Below are 19,378 nucleotides of genomic sequence, written 5' to 3' on the forward strand. Positions count from 1 at the left end.
TTAATGAGATAGTTTTTGAGGATAATATATTGAATAAGCTATGTGCAATAAAGAATAATGTGTATTTTCCTGTACCTGATCGTGGGGATGGTAATAACTTGACTCTCAAACATGACTAGTTAAGACAAACTGACCACATAAAAGACCAATTATAAATTTTCACTGATGGCTCCAAGTTGGATAAGGGTGCTGGCTATGCAGTGGTGGTTCCCAGTATGTCAGTCTCATGTAGCTTTAAGTTATCAGATAGCCTGTCTTTTCTTTCTATTGGGATGATTGCTATATATAAGACATTGGAATTTAATAAGTCATATGGATATGCCCAGAGTTGGATGTTATGTTCTGACTCAGCATCAGCCCTTAAGTATCTGATGAATGAGAATAAACCTAGTCACAAATTAGTTCTTAATATCCACCATATAGTTAGTTCATTAGAGCTTGTGGGAAATAATATACTTCTGGTCTTGGTCCCAGCACATGTGGGATTTGCTGGAATTGACTCTGCTGATACAATGGCAAAGTGGGATGTTTTAAATGGTCAGAATATAAGTGTAAAGCCCACTCAAAAATGAATATTTTGCATGTATTTATAAGGTGTTTTGTGATAGAGAGACCAGTAATTTTATTAGGAATTGCATAAATCCAATATTAGAACCTTATTGACTATAAGGTAACATCTGGTGAACTTGTACGTTATATAAGATCTTTTGCTGTTACTGTTTTTAGATTGAGGACAGGTCATACCAAAACCCACTCAGTTTGACATAAATGAGTTAGCTAGCCCTTATGGTGATATTTGTGACCAGTATGCTGATGTTAGGCATATACGTTAGGCATAGACAAATATGAAGTACAAAGAAATGTGTTTAGAAGCCAAATTCTAAAGTATTTTGGTGTATTTTCAACGATAGCAGCCTTAGGCCAGGCTAAGTCCCCTAAGTGGGTCCAAAGAAAGACTATGTTGTTGTTGACTAAGTAAATAAAGCGTTGTAATCTGCATAACATACCCTAATTTTTTCTTTTTTTTGAGCTATAATGTATTAACTTTTATATTCATTGTCTCATATTTTCTTTTCTCTCATATTTCCTTTTTATCTCATATTTACATTTCCTTTCATAGATGTTTTAATTATAGTAAATCTATTAACTTCTATTTTTACTGTATTGATGTATTTATTTATTTTATTTTTTGGCATTTTAGCCTTATTCGAATCTCAGCATATTTCTTTTCACAGATATTTTAAGCAATAATATAACAATAGAGATGTTACGCACATACTATTGCCAGTGATTTAAGCAGGAACACTCTCTATAACGTCCTAGTACTGTCCCAAAATATCTTAGGTGTTGACGTGGCCTGTGCCAAAATTTTATTTGTGTGCTTTTCAAATTGACCTGACTTCATTAGCCCAAGTTTTAAACTAGGATCACACGTATATGAGGGTTCGATGTGATCAAACGTCAACTAAACAAAAACAACATATTTTTCAAAAACCGTTTCAAAGCAACTGACCCGTATTATTTCCCTGTGTTTGTTTTAATTCTGAAACAATAGTGCTTTAAAATTTATTTAAATTTGCTTTTAAACAACTAATATACTTTTAAGATTAGCAAAGATGATTGGGGCAATTCCTGAATAGGCTGCCAATGGTGCTTTTTTTCCATTAGGTAGTTTTTTTACACATCTTTAGACTTTTAGTTACTATGAGACATGGTCTACTCTTTACTTTGTTGCACCGAGTGCGGCAATCATGAAACGAGAGAAACAATACAGCCAGTAATTAAAATTTTAATTATATTGGTGCCATCTATGTTTGTCTAAGTTAAATGGTTTAGAAGTTGAACAGACGTATATCCGCAAATTCTCTTGCTTTCACCAACTTTTCTTTATTAAAGCTGATTCCTTTGTCACGTGGCTGGATATACGTCTTAGTCTCTTACTAAGAAAATGCACTTACATCTGTTTCAAATGATCTTATTATAAATGTTGGTCTCTCTCAGTCGGATACTAGAGCACCGTTTGTCTGTTTCAATTGCAGAGCTAAGTGAAAACTATTTAGGTTTTAGTGAACTTGTCCGAGTTCGTCCAAAGCTGTGTGAAGGAGCATGACTCAAAGAGCTTGGACCATGGTCCAAAGGGCTCATGACATAGCTGCCAAAAGGTAAAGAGAGGTCTGATATGTCTTTTTAAAGTTTTACTGAAAAGGAATGTGATTGGGAATTTAGGTATCTATGACTTATTAACTTGAAGATGCTTGAGGACCCGATGCAAATGTGTTACTTTTCTCATCAACTATTCATGAATCACCAATTTTCAAATAGTGGAATTTCACTGTGGTTTGTGAAGGCTCTATCTGCTTTTGTCTCTGTTGTATCACGAAAAACAACTATTCAACAGTTCACGAAAATAATTCACGAAAACGACTGTTCACGCAGTGCGCCAAACTTCCTTGAAATGACCAATCACCACAGAAAAGAAGCGCTTGTGCTGAGAATCAATTCTCCCGCTTGATAGTAGGATTTTGCGCTGTGAGGGCGACTTTAGATATTCTAAACATTCTATTAGAGAAAGCAGTGAAAAAAAAATTCCTTAAAGCAATCAGCATAACAAAGTATATTTAGTTGAGTGATACAAATATAAGTTGGCTTTTCAGTTAAACTTTAGGATAGCTCGATTAACACTTAGTCCACTCCAGTCTTGTTGTCTTACTTTTGCAGTCCTGTTGGATTTATTGGTTTTACTATTCCGCTTGGTTTACTTCCCTTTTACTGTAAGACAAGTGGTAATCAGATTGAGGGTCCTTTTCAATAAAATAATATGCCGTTCTTAATACATATGCCTTATCTTTTTTTACAAGAAGTTAAGTGGTTTGGAAGACAGGCAAAATGCTTTGTAAATTTTGTTTCCAGGCCAGTCAGTGGACTGGGAAGAGTTTAGCGAGGACTTCAATGAGTGAGTGGACGGTTGCCTTGGAATAAAGGCGACTGCAAAATGCTACACTCGTGCCGTTACTTGTTTGGAAGTAATTGACAAGCAACACTGGAAGTGATTGGCAAGCAAAAACGCTATAAATAGCAGCTGTTCGGTAGCGATTTCTTGAGTTTGAACTATCTTTTTTTTAAGGCAAAGATTGAAATGCCGGATGTGTCCAGTTTCAGCCACTCAACAATTCAAGAAATAAACGGTACTGGAATCGTTGCAGAACATTTCGAAGCTGAAATTTTGCATGACAAAGAGATTGGTGACACGAACAAATCTCGATTAACTGAAACATACATTCTCATCGAGAGAACTGAGACGAACTGGGAGTATGAGCTGCAGCTGAAACTTCAAGAAACCTTTGCTTTTTACATGGATCCAGAGCTTCTGGGATCCAATGGAAAAGTAGAAGATATGGACAACTCCAGGCTAACATATATTCTTGCTGAAACAAATGATATGAGCTGTTCACCCCTTCTTAATCATACTTTGCGAGACAATTTAGACTGCTTCAGTCTTGCAATATCAGCAGCATTATCAAGTGAAATCCAAGAAGATCAGACTCTCTCGATGAATGCAACTTTCACTTTTTCTTCTATTCAAGTTTTCTCAGCTGACGTTGCTGAAGATGTCCTGCCATTAGCATTGAATATTGCAGTATCAGCATTATCAAGTGACATCCAACAAGATCAGACTCTCTCGATGAAAAACACTTTGCTACTGAGCTACATTGCTACTGAGTTACTTTTGCTACTTTGCTACATGCTACTGAGGATGTCCTGCCATTAGCACAGGGACTACTTGACACTGAAGCTGGCCAGTCCAGGTCACTTATCAGTGAAAATGCGCTTAGACCATCTACCCGTTCAACAAGTTTAAGGATTCAGTCAGCCGTGGAACCAGTTATTGAGATTGACAACGAAGTGTTTTTGATCAAAGGAAGACCCATTCTCTCTTGGTGTGATTGGGAGATGTAAGCTATAGTACTCACTTATTACCGAGGAGCCGCGAGAAAGGCTAAATCTATCCTTCTGGTCGTTTGAATTTGAGCAGAAACTCAAGTCGCTTAAGCCACATATCACAGCGAGCAAGCCAAAGCGAAGGCGAGTCTAAATTGCAGAAAATTCTTCCATTAGAACGGACAGATGTACAATGTTTTGCTTCCCAGTTGATTCTGAACTGAAGCAGGTCTGCAAAAAAACAGTTTTGGCAATCCTGGGCTACCCCTCCAAAATCCAACAAGATAAATCAGTATGTTCGCAAGTACATAGAAGATCCTCTCATACTCTGTGGAAAGGTGGATAAATTAGCAAAGGCTGCGAGAGAGCATGCACAGATTTATGGAAAAGCACAAAGAATGTTCGTTAGACGACATATTATGACATTTGAGTCTTCTATGGCACACTATAGGCGTGAGCACTGTCCCAACATGAAATATCTCTCAAGGGAAATTACCATTACTTTCTTGGTAAAGATTTTAAAGAAAAATATCCTGGAGTGGAGATTGGTCTGAATATGTATCGAGAAGAACTGAAGAAATAACACGTCTCCTTGAAAATGTATTCTATTGATGAATGTGATACCTGCTCATACCTATCAGTCAAAATCAGTGTCGGATCAGCCTCTGAAATTGAGGTAACAAAGCTGGAAAAGCATCAATAGAAGTAAAAAAGTGAGCAACCTTTACGCTACTGACGCTGATCGTGTATGAAAAAACACCGAAAGGGTTTAAAGCTTCAACTTGCAGAAGATCCTTCTTCTGCCCACGATGCCGTTTTCAAAAGATACTTTTTTCATCAGTCATCTCCTTACTTTCAACGTGACCTTTGCATCAGTTGGGACAAGGAACCCGGCTTGTCACTCGTATTTTGTGACTTGGCACGAGGAAATTTCTGAAGGAAATGCGAAGAACATTGCAAGTGCTCTTTACAAATTCATTGAAGTTCAGGCTGCTGTTTGAGTGGAAAACATCATACTGTACTGTGACAGCTGTACCCCCCTAAAAAAAATTAGATACTACATACTGGTTTGGCTCATATTGTCAACGTCTCAGAAAGCACAATCAACCGAGTTGATCTTCGTTACTTGAAAAAGGCCATAGTCACATTGAGTGTGGACACAGTCCGTGCCAACATAGAGTCAAAGATTCGTCACACCAAAGTCGCATGCTCTTTCCAGTGCCTGAACGAGCTGATTTTCTAAGCCAGGGGAAAAATTAAATACTGAAAATGTCCTTTGGATATTCATATTGTGGATGTCAGGAAGAAACACGAAAAAAATGCCATGTAACTTAGCTGATATTGTGCAGGTTTCTTTTGTCAGAGGCAAACAATTCATGTCATGTTCGTGAAAACTGACTTGGATGAGCCTCCTCAAGAATGGGATTTCCTACAGTGAAGGTTCGATTGTCAACTTTTCCCCTCGATGATGTCAAAGCCAAGAGGTGTACAGAGTGAAAAACTTGCCGTCATATTTGAGAAGCTAGTTCCCTTGATGGCAAATTGAGTCAACCGCGATTTTTGACAAAGTATGCCAACGTCAACAGGGAGTGAAGACTTATTGGGGTCATTCAACTAGTGTTTACTTTCTTTATTTTTTTTATACCTTTTTTACCTGAAATAAATACATTTTCCATCACTTTGCTCTTCAGTAACTTGGTGTATATCCGGCCTTACCATTACTCGCGTGAACAGACGTATATCCAACTGATCATATAAGTAAAAGACTTATATCCAACTAACCAGAAAACTAAAGAGATGTATATCCAATTTTCGTTTGTTCAGAAATGTGTATGTTTTTCAAGTTTCTAGTGACAGAGACGTAAGGACCAAATAGACAATTTACCAAGTTCGGATATACTTGAAAAGTCGCCTATCGACTTGTGCAGTATCGAAAACCCCAAATTAAGTTTAAAAATCTTTGCTACAGGCTTATTTGCTTTCCAGTGAAGTGAGGTTTCTGGAATTTTAGAACCCAGTTTTCTCGAAACTGTGTTTTTGGATATACGTCTCTTTCTCAAAAAACGGCTGTACTGTTGAAACAGACAAAGAAAGCCCTTTTTTAGCCCTACTGATCAAAAGAATATCATCCGCATAGGCAAGATAAGAAATATTTATATATTAAGGTACAAGGTACAAGGGAAATATGTATATTAAAAGAAAGTCCTATTTTATTGATCAAACAAAGTGTTTCATTCATATATGAATCGGAAGAGCAGAGATCTCTGATGTACGTTTGTATTATTTTTACTTCTTTGTGTATCTGGTCGTTTTTGGCTTTAACAACATTTTATCCTATCGTTTTCTTTTTTTTTGCCTGGGACCAAAACGAGGGTTTTTACTTGACCTTGAACCAGAGCTAACAGGGTGTAAGTTGAAGTTTACATCTATAGTCTATGCACAACCGCTTGTAGAATTGGTGATAACTGGGAATTTTCGTTCGAAGCAAGAAATTAAAATTTGAACTAAGAGACATCCAATTATCTTTTTGACGCAGGTTAATACTATTTTGAGAGCTTGTAGGTCTACTATTTTGAACTGATGCACAATTTTGGAAATTTTAAGAAGGTGACAAATGTTTTGTAGTAATACGCACCGGAAAAAAGAAACTATATAAGGACCATGCTAAAAAAAACGACTAAGGATCTCGTTTGTTTTTTGAACTGGAGGCTAAAAGTAGATACAATGGACTGAAGGGACGATGTATACTGGTTTTGACTTCAACATAAAATTCATAAAAATTTTAAGCATAAATTATTAGGAAGTACAAATCGGTCCAACGAACCCTCAAGTGTCCCTTTTCTACTCGTCCCACCATTACTTTCTCTATACCGGAAGGCAGGTGAATCTGACCTTGTTCGAAGCGAAATCATGCAAGTGGGCTCATTCTATATTATTGGAGGCATAAAATGGGTTGTTGATAAATCCAACAGCTCCTCTCCCTCTATGCATGTGCTGTGTGTATGTGGCCTAAAATTTCTCGTTTTATAGTAAGTAACAAGAAGCTTTCGATCTTGTCTTTTTATGTGGAACCCTCCTTAATAACGACATCTTTTAAAGCAAATCTGGGACTGAGTAAGTAGTAGGAACAGGAAATAAACAACAATTATGTAGCAAATAAGATAACATTTTCTTTTTTTTTATCTAAAACTAAAACCATTTGTAAGGGATGAAAATTGATCGGACTTACCAATGTCCAAAATAAAGCACAATTATTCTGTGCTTTATTTTGAAGGCTTAAAAAAGCGCAAAACAGTGGAACAAATGACCTCCCTACCTTTAACAAGTCAAGTTTTATTTAAAATTCTTTGATTCTTATTTAATTTTTTGGTGAGTATTTCGTCAGCATTTTTATTTTTGAAGGCTTGGAGGATAAAGAAAACAAAATAAAAAAAAGTCGTACATATTCAGAATTTGAAAAAAGAAAATTAAAAATTTTGGAACATCAATCTCACAATACGTTTTAAGAATTTGGGATACAAGAAAATTCACTATATATTGAAAACTATTGACCGCACAAAATGAATATTATGAAATAATAAAATGAGTGATTATTACGGAAATTATTTCAAATAAGATGGATTACGCAGCATCAATTATGTAATAAATAAAAATTACATGCAAGTAGTTGCCTCGTAGTACTACTAGAGTTGAAAAATAGTCATTGATTTACTTATATCCAAAATTAGAACCGGAGACATTAAAGGATCTTTGTAAGCCGATGGATTGAAAACTTGCAATTTCAGACACGTTTTTTCAAGGAGGTGGACCTTCATCGAGTTCCCTGTGTGTATTCATGAAGATGTGAACTTTTTAGTATATTAATCGATAATCTAGTACAATTCATTATTTATTTACAGATAACCACAGATCCAAGATTTAGAATATCAAGGGATGGAAACCTTACCATTGAGGATTTGAGTCCTGGTTATTTCGGTATTTATGTTTGCTCTCCTCCAAGCCACTCTCCTTTCAGCCGTGGAAGTATAGTTCATGCCGTCAAAGGTTATAGTAAGTGCTTTCGAATGATACCTGAAAGTTAGTCTTCTATTGTTTTGGGCTTATGCTCCTGGCAATATATATTTTTGATTTGTAATTAAATTGCAGTTCTACGATATTTATGTTTTAATGCAACATCGTTGGATGGATGAAACTCAGCTTTATCCAGCTACATAACTATATTTTGCAAATAACCTTCGTATTTCTTTTTTATTGAGATAAGAAATTACCTTAATGTTTGTTAAAAACCGTTGAAAAAATAAAAATAGGCTTTTTTCAATCATTTTAGACTGGTTTCTAAGACACGGTCTTAGTAAGTCTAAGAAAAAAAACTTAGTGAATTGATGGATCTGAAACAGTAATGGATGCAGTGATAGATGGATCTCATCTTTTTAGTACAAATCATAGCTATAGTGTTGCCGTAAAATCACCTGTTTCACCGGAAACATAAAGCATAATGTGTCGCTTTTTCAATGCTTAAATGGTATATCTCACAGTTTCAAGGAGAGAAAAAATAAGTGTTAAATATATTTTCAAGGAAAAGGTATTTTTATAATTTGAATGGTATTGCAAAAGCCACGACATGTATATGAATAATTTAGTCTGAATACTTGATCCGGTAGTGTAGGTTATGTGTCAATGAGGCTTTGGCCTATGAATAACTGAAGCATTTTGTTCCAATCTTTGTTGATGTTCTTTACTTGCTAGAAGGCATATAAGCGACTTAAAGGGTGACCAGTGTCATTGTGTTAAGACCTACTATAAACGAACTCTGGAGAGCATGTTATCTCATCCCAAAAGAAAAACTTTGAAATCAGGTATTTGGGCTTAAGGAACAGCATTTTTAATTGATATTTTTGCAGTGCTTCTTAAAAAGCTCATTAACAGTGTCATTAATGTTGATTATTTAACAAAAGTAAAATTATTGAAGTTTCAAAGTTTCCAAAAAATAGAAGTTCTATTCTAAAACGTGCCATCCAGAAAGTTCCAATTAAAAAAAAAAAGAGAGAAAAGCTCGAGTCCAGTTTTGGGAGAGAGGGTCCTTTTATATTTAATTAATATTTACCATTTTGAAATCCATATAATGTTTCAGTAAATGGTTCTAAGACGGGTACTATCACTACGCTAGAATAAAACTAGTTCCCAGATGGAATCTAATTAAAAGCATCACTATTTGCTTACAAAAATGGTAAAACAAATTTTTTTTATTTTTTCAGAGGGAAATTGGGTTTTAAGACCGATTTCACTACTAGAATTGACAGTTGCAATATATGTCTAATAAAATATTACTCAGCCTTTGTGTTTCAATAGGTTGCACACTGGCTATTTGAATAAACTCTCCTTGTTTGAAAATCAGAGGTTGTCAACGCAGTTTCATAGAACGGTATTTGGAGGTAGAGATATTTCGTTTAGTTTAAATATTTGTAAAATATGGTAATTTGCATTAAAAATTCGTATATGGACGCAAAACACAACTTATGCTTGATAAAAAAAAGTCAATGACAGAAGTCGAATAAATAAGGGTGGACAGCTTGAAAAACACTTAGCACAAAGATTGGATATAGAGAGAATATTTTTTTAGCTTATGTATAATGCCACTATTGCTTGTGGTTTTTGCTCCAATTATCCCTGCATACCTTTTAAAATCACAGTCTAATCTACATACAACTTAAGATAATACTTAACACGTACTTTGGCAAATAAAATAGCAGTATATCAGTTTGGACAGTTTATAAATGCATTGAAATATAAATATAAATTGAAATATAAATGCATTGTACCAATATATCTGTTTATTTTCTTTAGCAGTGTTGAGTTTATACAACAATTTGTTTTTGTAATAACATTGGGAACTGTTGTTAGTATGCGCCTTTTTGTAAATATTATTCATTTTCATAATGTTATTCAGACTAGTAATAATGTCAATACCATCCTCAGCACGCTCAGAATTCTTTTTTTTCATGTCCAAAGTCCAAAAATTGATCCAAATTTCCCAATAGTATTCAAAGTGTTGATGACACTCACAGTTTTAAAAATAATTTTAAGAAAATACACAACATTTTTTTACTTCCCAGATCATATCGTCTTCCCCCTTTTGGGCGCTTATAAGCGAATTTACATGTTTTTTTTTAATCATGTCATCTTGTGAGTATAGTTCATGTATTTGCTAGAGTTAAAAGGATTCCAACACTTATGTAACTCTCAGTGTGGGTTTTTCGCGCAAATTATTTTCCGTTTCTTTCGGATTCTATTATAAAGGATATTGTTTAGTATTTTATCCACGAAGGCTCCCTAGAACTTAATGTCTGACTATTTTTACGAGGTTTTGTTTCCCTAATAAACTAGTCCTTCTCTTATATTAAATTTTTAGACCATAAAGTAGAATCATGAAAAGCTAATTAAATAAGAATCAAAGAAATTAAATATAATTATACTTGTTTAAGTTAGGGAGGTCATTTGTTCCGCTATCACTTATAACCCTCATTAAGCGTAAAAGCACTATGTGTGTTGTTTCTAATGATCCAAAAACCATTATGTCCTGAACGGAATATATAAACAATAGATCCTGTGTGACCTCGCCCTCGGCTTCTTATTTTTGGCTTCAGATTAAGGCTTTTTCAACTAAACTCAATGTCCATTTAATCAATCAAAGTGAGAAAAAAAGGGTATGAATTCCATTTGTCCAATTTAAGTTTCGTAGAGATAATGTTTGTGTATACTATGAGCTCTATGGCAGAAATACGATTTTTTGTATCAAATGTTTTAAGCATGTGGGGTTAGCAAAGCATCGTAAAGGAAATTGATGGGATCGAGGGGATTGCTTGGATGTTTTCAAAATGTGTAGTTTTGTCGTGATGTAAACCCGATGAAACACCTAAGATTATATTTATTTTCAGTTATATTTCTTATATACTTTAAGGTATGTATAAAATATATATACTTTATACATTTTATTATATTCAGTGCTTACTTTGAGGTCATAAATACACAAAACAGTGCTGATGACATAGCCTCTGATTCAAAACCTTGAATTTGTACATAATTGTATTCTGTTTGGGGCTATCAACCTCTAATGGTTATAAAATAAGTGGTTGTTCCAATTTAGTTCAATTTTCAGTTCCTCCTAAAGTGAGCGCTGTCAAGTCCATGATTGTGGCGCCAGAAGATGACCAGGTGACACTGAAGTGTATGGCCACCGGTTATCCACAGCCTGATATAATTTGGAAAAGAAACGATAAGGTATGTTCAATTTCTTTCTAGTAAACTTCCGAAAAACTGTTCAGTAAAATTCGAAATTTTGGTGTTTTGATATAAATAAATATATATAATCTATGTAACAATAAATATATGGAACTTACAAATTAACTTACGAAACAAGCTTCTATATTCGTGCATTTGGTTAAGTTTATGAGGGGGTCTGACCCCTCGTCAATACCTCGCTCTTTTTTTTTCGCTCGAATTTTGTTCCAATTCCTTGAGAATGACCCTTGAATCACAAAGGCCGTTTAATTAGAATAAATAGCTCTTTCAGAATTACTAAAAATACTTTATCGTAAAAAGTGAGGCGTTGGGGAGAGGATGAACCCCTTCATATACAAAATAATTTCTATTCGTTTAAAATTTACATGTTGCTCCTTACTTTCAATTGGAAAAACTTATTTTTCTATTTGATTTCTGAACGTTTTTTGATTAATACAGATTTTTCTTTTAGCTCGTACATCAATAGTTAAAATTAAATTTACATATTAATGTTACATATTAATTTGATCAGACAATTTCGAGAAAAAGGGGCGGGGAGGAGACCTTGTTGCCCTTCAATTTTTTGTTTGCTTAAAAAAGCCACAAGAACCTTTAATTTTATTTACGGACGTTTTTATTAGTAATAAATATACGTAAGTTACAAATTAACTACCATAACAGACATTTATATTAGTACATTTTTATTAAGTTTATAATGGGGGTCGCCCCCTCGTCAATACCTTGCTCTTTCCGCTAAAGTTCGAATTTCGTTCTAACTCTTTGAGAATGACCCCTAAATTATATAGGCTGTTTCTTTAGAATAAATAGCTCTTTTGAAATTACTGAAAATACTTTAGCATAGTGAGGAAGGTACTAAGTAGGGGACGAACCCCCTCATATATATAACAATTTCTGTTCATTATAAGTTTTAATGTTGCACCATACTTTCAGTTGAAAAACACATGTTTTTGTAATTAATGTCTCCTTGTTTTTAAATAACGTTGGAAAAATCCAGTACCTTCTTCATGAAAAATCTCTTCCCCATAATAAATTCCTCCATGGAAGCATTTTATAACATAAATGCTTCCCCTCGACCCACCCTCCACCAGAAAAAAATCCCCCTGAAAACGTCAGTATACTTCCCAATAGCCAGTACTATGTATAAACAATGGGCAAAGCTCATAGATTGAAGCCCTTCCCCTACAGACTGTTGGAGATTAAGTCATCCTCAAACATATGGTTATTAGATTTTTTGACTGTGTTGAATAAAATGGCTATCTCAAAATTTTGATCTGCTGACTTTCGGAAAAATGAGGTTTGGAGGTTGCCTACTTGTCCTCCAATTTTTTCGTCCCTGAAAAAAGGCACTAGAACTTTCAATTTTCTTTAAAATGAACCCTTTTGTTACATTCTAGGACCACTGGGTCGATACGATCACCCCTGGAAGAAAAAAACAACAACAAATAAACAAACATCCGTGATCTTTCTTCTGGCAAAAAATACAAAATTCCACATTTTGGCCGATAGGAGCTTGATACCTCTCAAAGTAGGCTTCTATGATACGCTAAATCTGATGGTGTGTTTAAATTTTATGACTTTTAGGATGTGTTTCCCCTTTTTTCGAAAATAAGGCAAATTTTCTCATGCTCTTACCTTTTGATGGATAGGATTAAACTTAATGAAACTTATATATTTAAAATCTGCATAAAAATCTAAGCCGTGTCACTCCTTCTTCATTACCTTGTGTGTACTGCTAGCTTTGTTGGTTCCAATCCTGTTGCTAGTGGGAACTATGTGATAATATTTTGTTAATATAGATTAACAATGGCATTGAAATTAATGTAGATGAAATGAAAATTTATGCTGTCATGAGCATATGCAGCTTTGTTAACCTCATGTGGTCTGGTAGCGTAACAAACAGTTTTTAGGAGTAGTGGTTACAAAATGTTATCATGAAAAGTATGCTACTAATCCTGGGTAAGAGATCCAAAGCGCCGCAACACCAAAATTTGCATAAGACAATTCCCAGATGAACCCTAGTTGATATATTTGGTCGTCTAACCTTTTTCTGTTTTTTTGCCCACGTAAAATTAGGAGCTTTTTTTTTATTAAATACACTTTTCATTTCTATTGGCTGTTCTTTGGCATATATAATTATTAAACAGAACCTGGCACACCGTCCAAGTCGAGAGACAAATACAAACATCGTCCAGAAACAAATATAGAAAATGCAAAAGAACAGAAAAACAACAATTCTCTACGGTTCGTCAGTACAGTGTTCTTAAGACATAATCACACTGAGATCTTACCAACACCGAGACTTCAAGCTTTTTATAGGTTTTTCGGATTGGCTAAAAATATTCCATGAAAAGTTCTAATTGATTCAGATTTGCATTAGTTATATTTCGGTATTAGACAAATATTGCTGTGAATAATTAAAGTTAAATACTCAACATATGTTTGTCAAAGGTCTTTTGGATAGACAATAAAGCCAATATAACCTACATTCTATAGCATTGGCTGTTTGGCTCCGAGACCCTGCATCCAAGATTTTTAATTTGCAGCGTCAATTCAAAAATCAATATGCATCATTAGGGCAGTACTAGGGGTAGGGGGCCGAGTTTGGGTCTTGGGTCTTTACCGTACCGCGAGGGCTTGCCCCTTGGAAACCACATGGTAAACGTCTCAGAGTGCTACTTTTTTTCAACTCCATTAGTCTTTGTACCCACAAAGGTACAATTTGTGCCAGACACTACACTTCTAGCACGTTCAGCGTGTCCCTCCTGTTATCTCTTCATATCCTGAATCATCTCGTGATTGACCTTTCATCTTTTCTTTTCGAATTTCTAAATTTCAAGCTCGAATTAACACATACTGTAAAAAATACCTAGTATTTATTAATTTTGACTTTGAGATTGTAAACTGCAGAAGAGTAGTAGTTTTATTCCTGGGCTCAAGCCAGAAAAAAACATACTTTAAAAAATTATTTTTACCCATGTTCAAAATAATCTAAAAATGAATCAATGAAAAAAAAAAAAATGAACCGGCCTATCGCTCTGTTCCATGAACAGTTCCATGACGTTTCTTCTATCACTCACTCAACACTTAAGTAAACCAGTTGAATTTTTTAGCAATCAATAAGAAAAAAGGCTGCCGTGAAAATTTTCACTTTGAGCTTAAAGCCTTAGTCTTCTTTTTATACTTTGCTTATATTTGTTTCTAGAAGGGAGAATATTTTAGAATTTGGGGTTGATGAATATGGGGTTGATCGTTCAATGTTTCAACTAACAATCACAGATGAGTAGACACAGTCGTTTACATTTCGGCAGAGACAACTGGGGGTATTGAATCACGCCTTATGTTGGTCCTGATTCTGATCTTTACAAAATTGGATGCTTTGACTTCTGTACGTTATTAAATAAAAAAAAGTTTTTTTTAATGAAAGTAAGGAGTGACATTAAATCTTTAAACGAACAGAAACTACTCTGTTTAGGAAAGGGGCTGTTCCCTCCTCACCGCCCCACTCTATACGCTAAAGTTTGAATCTTTCTATCAACTCCAATTTCTAAGACAGTAAAAGACTTTAGCGTAAAGAGCGGGGCGTTGAGGAGGGAATAGCCCCTTTCATATACGGTGTAATTTCAGTTCGTTTTAAGATTTAATGTCTCTCCTAACGTTCAATTAAACAAACTTGTTTTTTTATTTAATTTCTGAAAGTTTTTGAATTAATGCATGTTTTCTGCACATGAAAAATTAAAACAAAATTTTCATATTTTTTTTTGTTTTGGCTAAACATAGTTCTTGTAGTTTCTCGTAGTTTTGATCGGACTATTTTGAGAAAAAAGAACCGGGGGAGGAGGCGTAGTTACTCTCCATTGTTTTTGGTTACTTAGAAAGTACCTAGAACTTTCAATTTTTTAGTGTTTTTTTTTAACGAAAAAATATACAGAACTCACGAATTAACTTGCGTAACGAACTTCTATATTCCTATGTTTTTAAAACGTATATGAGGGGGTTCACTCCCTCTTCAATACACCGCTCTTTACGCTAAAGCTAAAATTTTATCCAAATTCCTTAAGAATGACCCCTGAATCACATAGGCCGTAGAATAAATAGTTAAAAGTACTAAAAATACTTTAATGTAAAGAGCTAGGTATTAGGAGGAGGTGAAACCCTCATATGCGTAATCATTCCTTTTCGTTCTAAGTTGCTGCTGCTCCTTACTTCCAGTTGAAAAATATTTTTCATATTTATTTTTTTCATTTTTTCTTAAAGAATGTTGGAAAATCCTGCACCCCCTTCATGGAAATTCTCTTCCCCCATGATAAGTTTCTCCATGGAAATATTCCATACGTAACCCCCTTCTATCAACCGCTCCCCCCAACCAAAAAATCACCCCGAAAACGTCTGTACTCTTCCCGATAACCATTACTAAATTTAATTAAATAAAAAAAACAACAGTTTTTTAACTGAAAATAATGAGCGATATTAAAACTTAAAACGAACAGAAATTACCCCGTACACGAAAGGGCCTGTTCCCTCCTCAATGCCTCGCTCTTTGCGCTAAACTTTGACTCTTTCTCTCAACTCTACTGTTTAAAACAGTAAAAACTTTAGCGTAAAGAGTGGGGCGTGGGGGAGGGGAGGCCCTTTCATATACGGGGTAATTTCTGTTCGTTTTAAGTTTTAATGTCGCTCCTCACTTTCAGTTAAAAAACTTGTTTTTGTCATTTAATTTCTGAACGTTTTTGAGGCCATGTTTTGGTTTCGGCTCTCTGCAGGTGAATAATTAAAACAAAATTTGTATATTCATTTTTTTTTGGCTAAATGGCTTTCTCATAGTTTCGATCGAACGATTTTTTACGGAAAGTTTTCATTACGAAAGTTTTCATTTGTAAAACATATACGTAACTTACGAATTAGCTTATGTAATGAACTTCTATATCCGTTATTACGTATATGAGGGGGTTTGTCTACTCGTCAATAACTCGCTCTTCACACTAAAGCTTAAATTTTGTCCTAATTCCTTAAGAATGGCCCCTAAATCACAAAGGCAGTAGAATAAATAGTTGAAATTACTAAGAATACTTTAGCGTAAAGAGGCAGGTATTAGGAGGAGATGAACACCTTATATGCGTAATATTTTCTGTTCGTTTTAAGTTTTGATGCTGCTCCTTAAGTTGAAAAAACTTTTTAACATTTTTTCCGTTATTTTTAAAATAATGCTAGAAAATCCTGCGCCCCCTTCCTGGAAATTTTCTTCTCCCATGACAAATTCCTCCATGGAAAAAAAACAACAAAATTCCACATATTCGTAGATAAGAGCTTGAAACTTCCATAAAAGGGTTCTCTGATACGCTAAATCAGATAGTTTGATTTTTGTTAAGATTCAATGACTGTTAGGTGGTGTTTTCCCCTATTTTTTAAAATAAGGCAAATTTTCTCAGGCTTGTAACTTTTGATGGGTAGGACTAAACTTGATGAAACTTATATATATAAAATCAGCATTAAAATTCAATTCTTTTGAATTTTAATGCTGATTTATCACATTATTTGATGCTATTGTTACTAGTTACTTGTAACAATCTCGCTCCTTACTAGTTCGTTACCACGAACTGTTTGATTCTTTGTAACTGTTTTATTTGTGTCTTTTATTTGTGTCCTTTCCAAGCTTAAAGGTGTATTTTAGAAACCCAAAACTGTGGTATTAAGTATTTTGGTGAAGCCATCCAGCACACTCATTTAATTGAGTTTTATTCAGTTTGTAATTGTAGGTCAGTTTTAAGAGAGTAATGTTCAAGTTCAAGTTCCTTTTACAATCAATATTCATCCATTTATAAACAAAAAATATCCCAAAGGGCTCAATGGGCCGTTATTTGGGAAAAAAACAACAACAAAAAAACATAAATAAGTATTAAATACATTCACACTTAAAATATATTTAGAGTCAACTCACCAATCCCCACCCGAACACAACTGGTCTCCGCACCACCTACTTAAAAAAAAAAAAAAAATATACATCGAGGATCCGACACTCACACCACCCAAATCTAAATAATTAAATTCAATCTAAATAATTAAATAAATAAATTAAATCTTGATAACTAAACAATATAAATAACTGATCAATATTATAATTTAAATTATTTTTTCTTGTTAAAAAATTCTTCAACCGTTTCTTGAAGGAGCCTATGGTACAGGACCGTCGAATCCCAACAGGAATGGAATTCCAGGCACGCCCGACAGCAACTATCAGACCAAAGTCCATGCGCACTGTAGGGGTGGTTGGCACTTGCACATCATCCTTTTTTCTAGTTTCATAAGGATTGACATTTCTAACAATTTCCAGAAGCCCGGAAAAACTTGATGGAAGGTCTCCACGGAAATACTGAAATGCAATCAAAGAGAGGTGTATGTATGAATATCTTTAATCTTCAGAAGTTCAACAGAAATATGGGTGGTAGACTGAAGGATTTTTGCTGCTTTCAGTTGGAGATTATGTAAAGGTGTAAGTACAGATGGAAATGTTGACATCCACACTGACAAGCAGTAGCATAAATAAGGGTAAATAAGAGAGAAGTATAATAGACGAAGGATAGAAAAAGGAAAGACTCGCTTCAGCTTCCGAATAATTCCAAGGCCTCGAGAAACCTTTAATCTCATTGACTCAATATGCCGTTTGAAAGATAGATTTTCATCCAGAAGTATCCCAAGGAATCGAATAAACCGGTCAGCTGGGCGGGATATGGATCCCTTAGATGTTTTAAGCTCTGTCACTGTAGGGCAGCTTTTGCCTATGCGGGAGAATATAAGAAGAAACGATTTTTTTACATTCAAAGCTAACAAATTTGCATCAAACCAACGATATATGCTTTCTGTCATCAATTGTAGCTTGAGGATAAGAGATGATTCATCAGGTGCTGCAGCCCCTAGGGTGGTGTCGTCGAACAATGCAAAGAGTTCTTCATGATGACCAGGCGTATCCAAGGCTCCAACCACAGCATCTCCTTTCTGGCACAAATGACAACAGAAATCAGATCGTGGGCTGCTAAATAGTCGATAGAGGTTGTTGACATATATGAAGAAAAGAGATGGCCCAAGAACTGAGCCTTTTGGCAATCCATATTCAACTGGAACATGCTCATCAGAAGCTTCTACTGCAATGGATCGGCCAGCTAGGAATGAAGAAAACCAGGACAGAGCTTCTCCACGAACACCTTGATATGACAACTTACCAATAAGTATCTCGTGTGTGAGGCTGTCAAAAGCTTTCTTCACATCAAGGAATAATGCCGCAGGGATAAGGCCGAAGTCTAAGGACTGTCGTATAAAATGAAGAAGCATATTACATGCGTGTTATGTTGAGCACTTCTCCCAAAAACCAAATTGGTGCCGATGAAAAAACTTCTTCGCGTCTAGGAAACTCAGCAAACGCTTTAGCATAGCCTTTTCAAATATTTTAGAAAAAACAGACAGAAGAGATATAGGCCTATAGTTTCCCGGGTTCTCCCGGTCTCCTCCTTTAAATAGTGCTATCACTCGTGCCAACTTGAGACGCTGAGGGAATATTCTGAGCTTGAATGACTGGTTAACCAAGTGGCACAGATGTCGATTTGCATCCCCAGGTTTAAGATATTTTTTCCAAGGAGAACTATCCTTGATCAAGTACTGTAAATAACTTCATAACTTTTAAACTTTGTGCTATTCCTTTCTTTTTTTAAACAGGCAGTGCCGAATCCAGGGAGCCCAGGCAATTTCTAATGGAATCTCTAGTTGAAAATTTCATAAATTTGTCAGCACAATTCAGACATTTGTTTTCAAATGCGTTGCTCCTCTGATGGGTGCTAATCTTACTTAGCTTGGCTAAGGGTTAGGGATGGGGCAGTGTCCTCGCTAGAAGAAACATATTGCCGCAGAGAAATCCTAAACAGTGAGTGCTTAAGTTAAATTCTGACAAAAAGTTGGTAAATTTTAGTCCCCTTCTGCCCAGTCACCCATCCTCTAAAAAAAATCCCCTATTATGCCAATGGTAATACAACATCCAAACACTATGCTTGGAAAGATACAAGAGCTTTCTACTGAATGTTGTGGCAACAAAAAGAATAACATGCCAACATACGTTTAAAAGGTTAATTTTTCATGCGGTTTCAGTTAAGGAAGC

General features: G+C 35.1%; 1 protein-coding gene across 3 annotated transcripts in view; it reads left to right on the forward strand.

Annotated features, from left to right (window-relative positions):
* The window catches only part of LOC136043706 (roundabout homolog 1-like), a 156,630-nt gene that overhangs the window by 68,077 nt on the left and 69,175 nt on the right, over nt 1–19,378 (forward strand). For all 3 annotated transcript variants that reach the window (XM_065728595.1, XM_065728594.1, XM_065728596.1), the window contains exons 4-5: nt 7,839–7,989; nt 11,096–11,217. In XM_065728595.1, the coding sequence (XP_065584667.1) occupies nt 7,839–7,989; nt 11,096–11,217 (273 nt within the window). The remainder of the gene's footprint in view (nt 1–7,838; nt 7,990–11,095; nt 11,218–19,378) is intronic.

Source organism: Artemia franciscana, unplaced genomic scaffold, assembly GCF_032884065.1.
Source record: "Artemia franciscana unplaced genomic scaffold, ASM3288406v1 Scaffold_855, whole genome shotgun sequence".
Lineage (NCBI taxonomy): Eukaryota > Metazoa > Arthropoda > Branchiopoda > Anostraca > Artemiidae > Artemia > Artemia franciscana.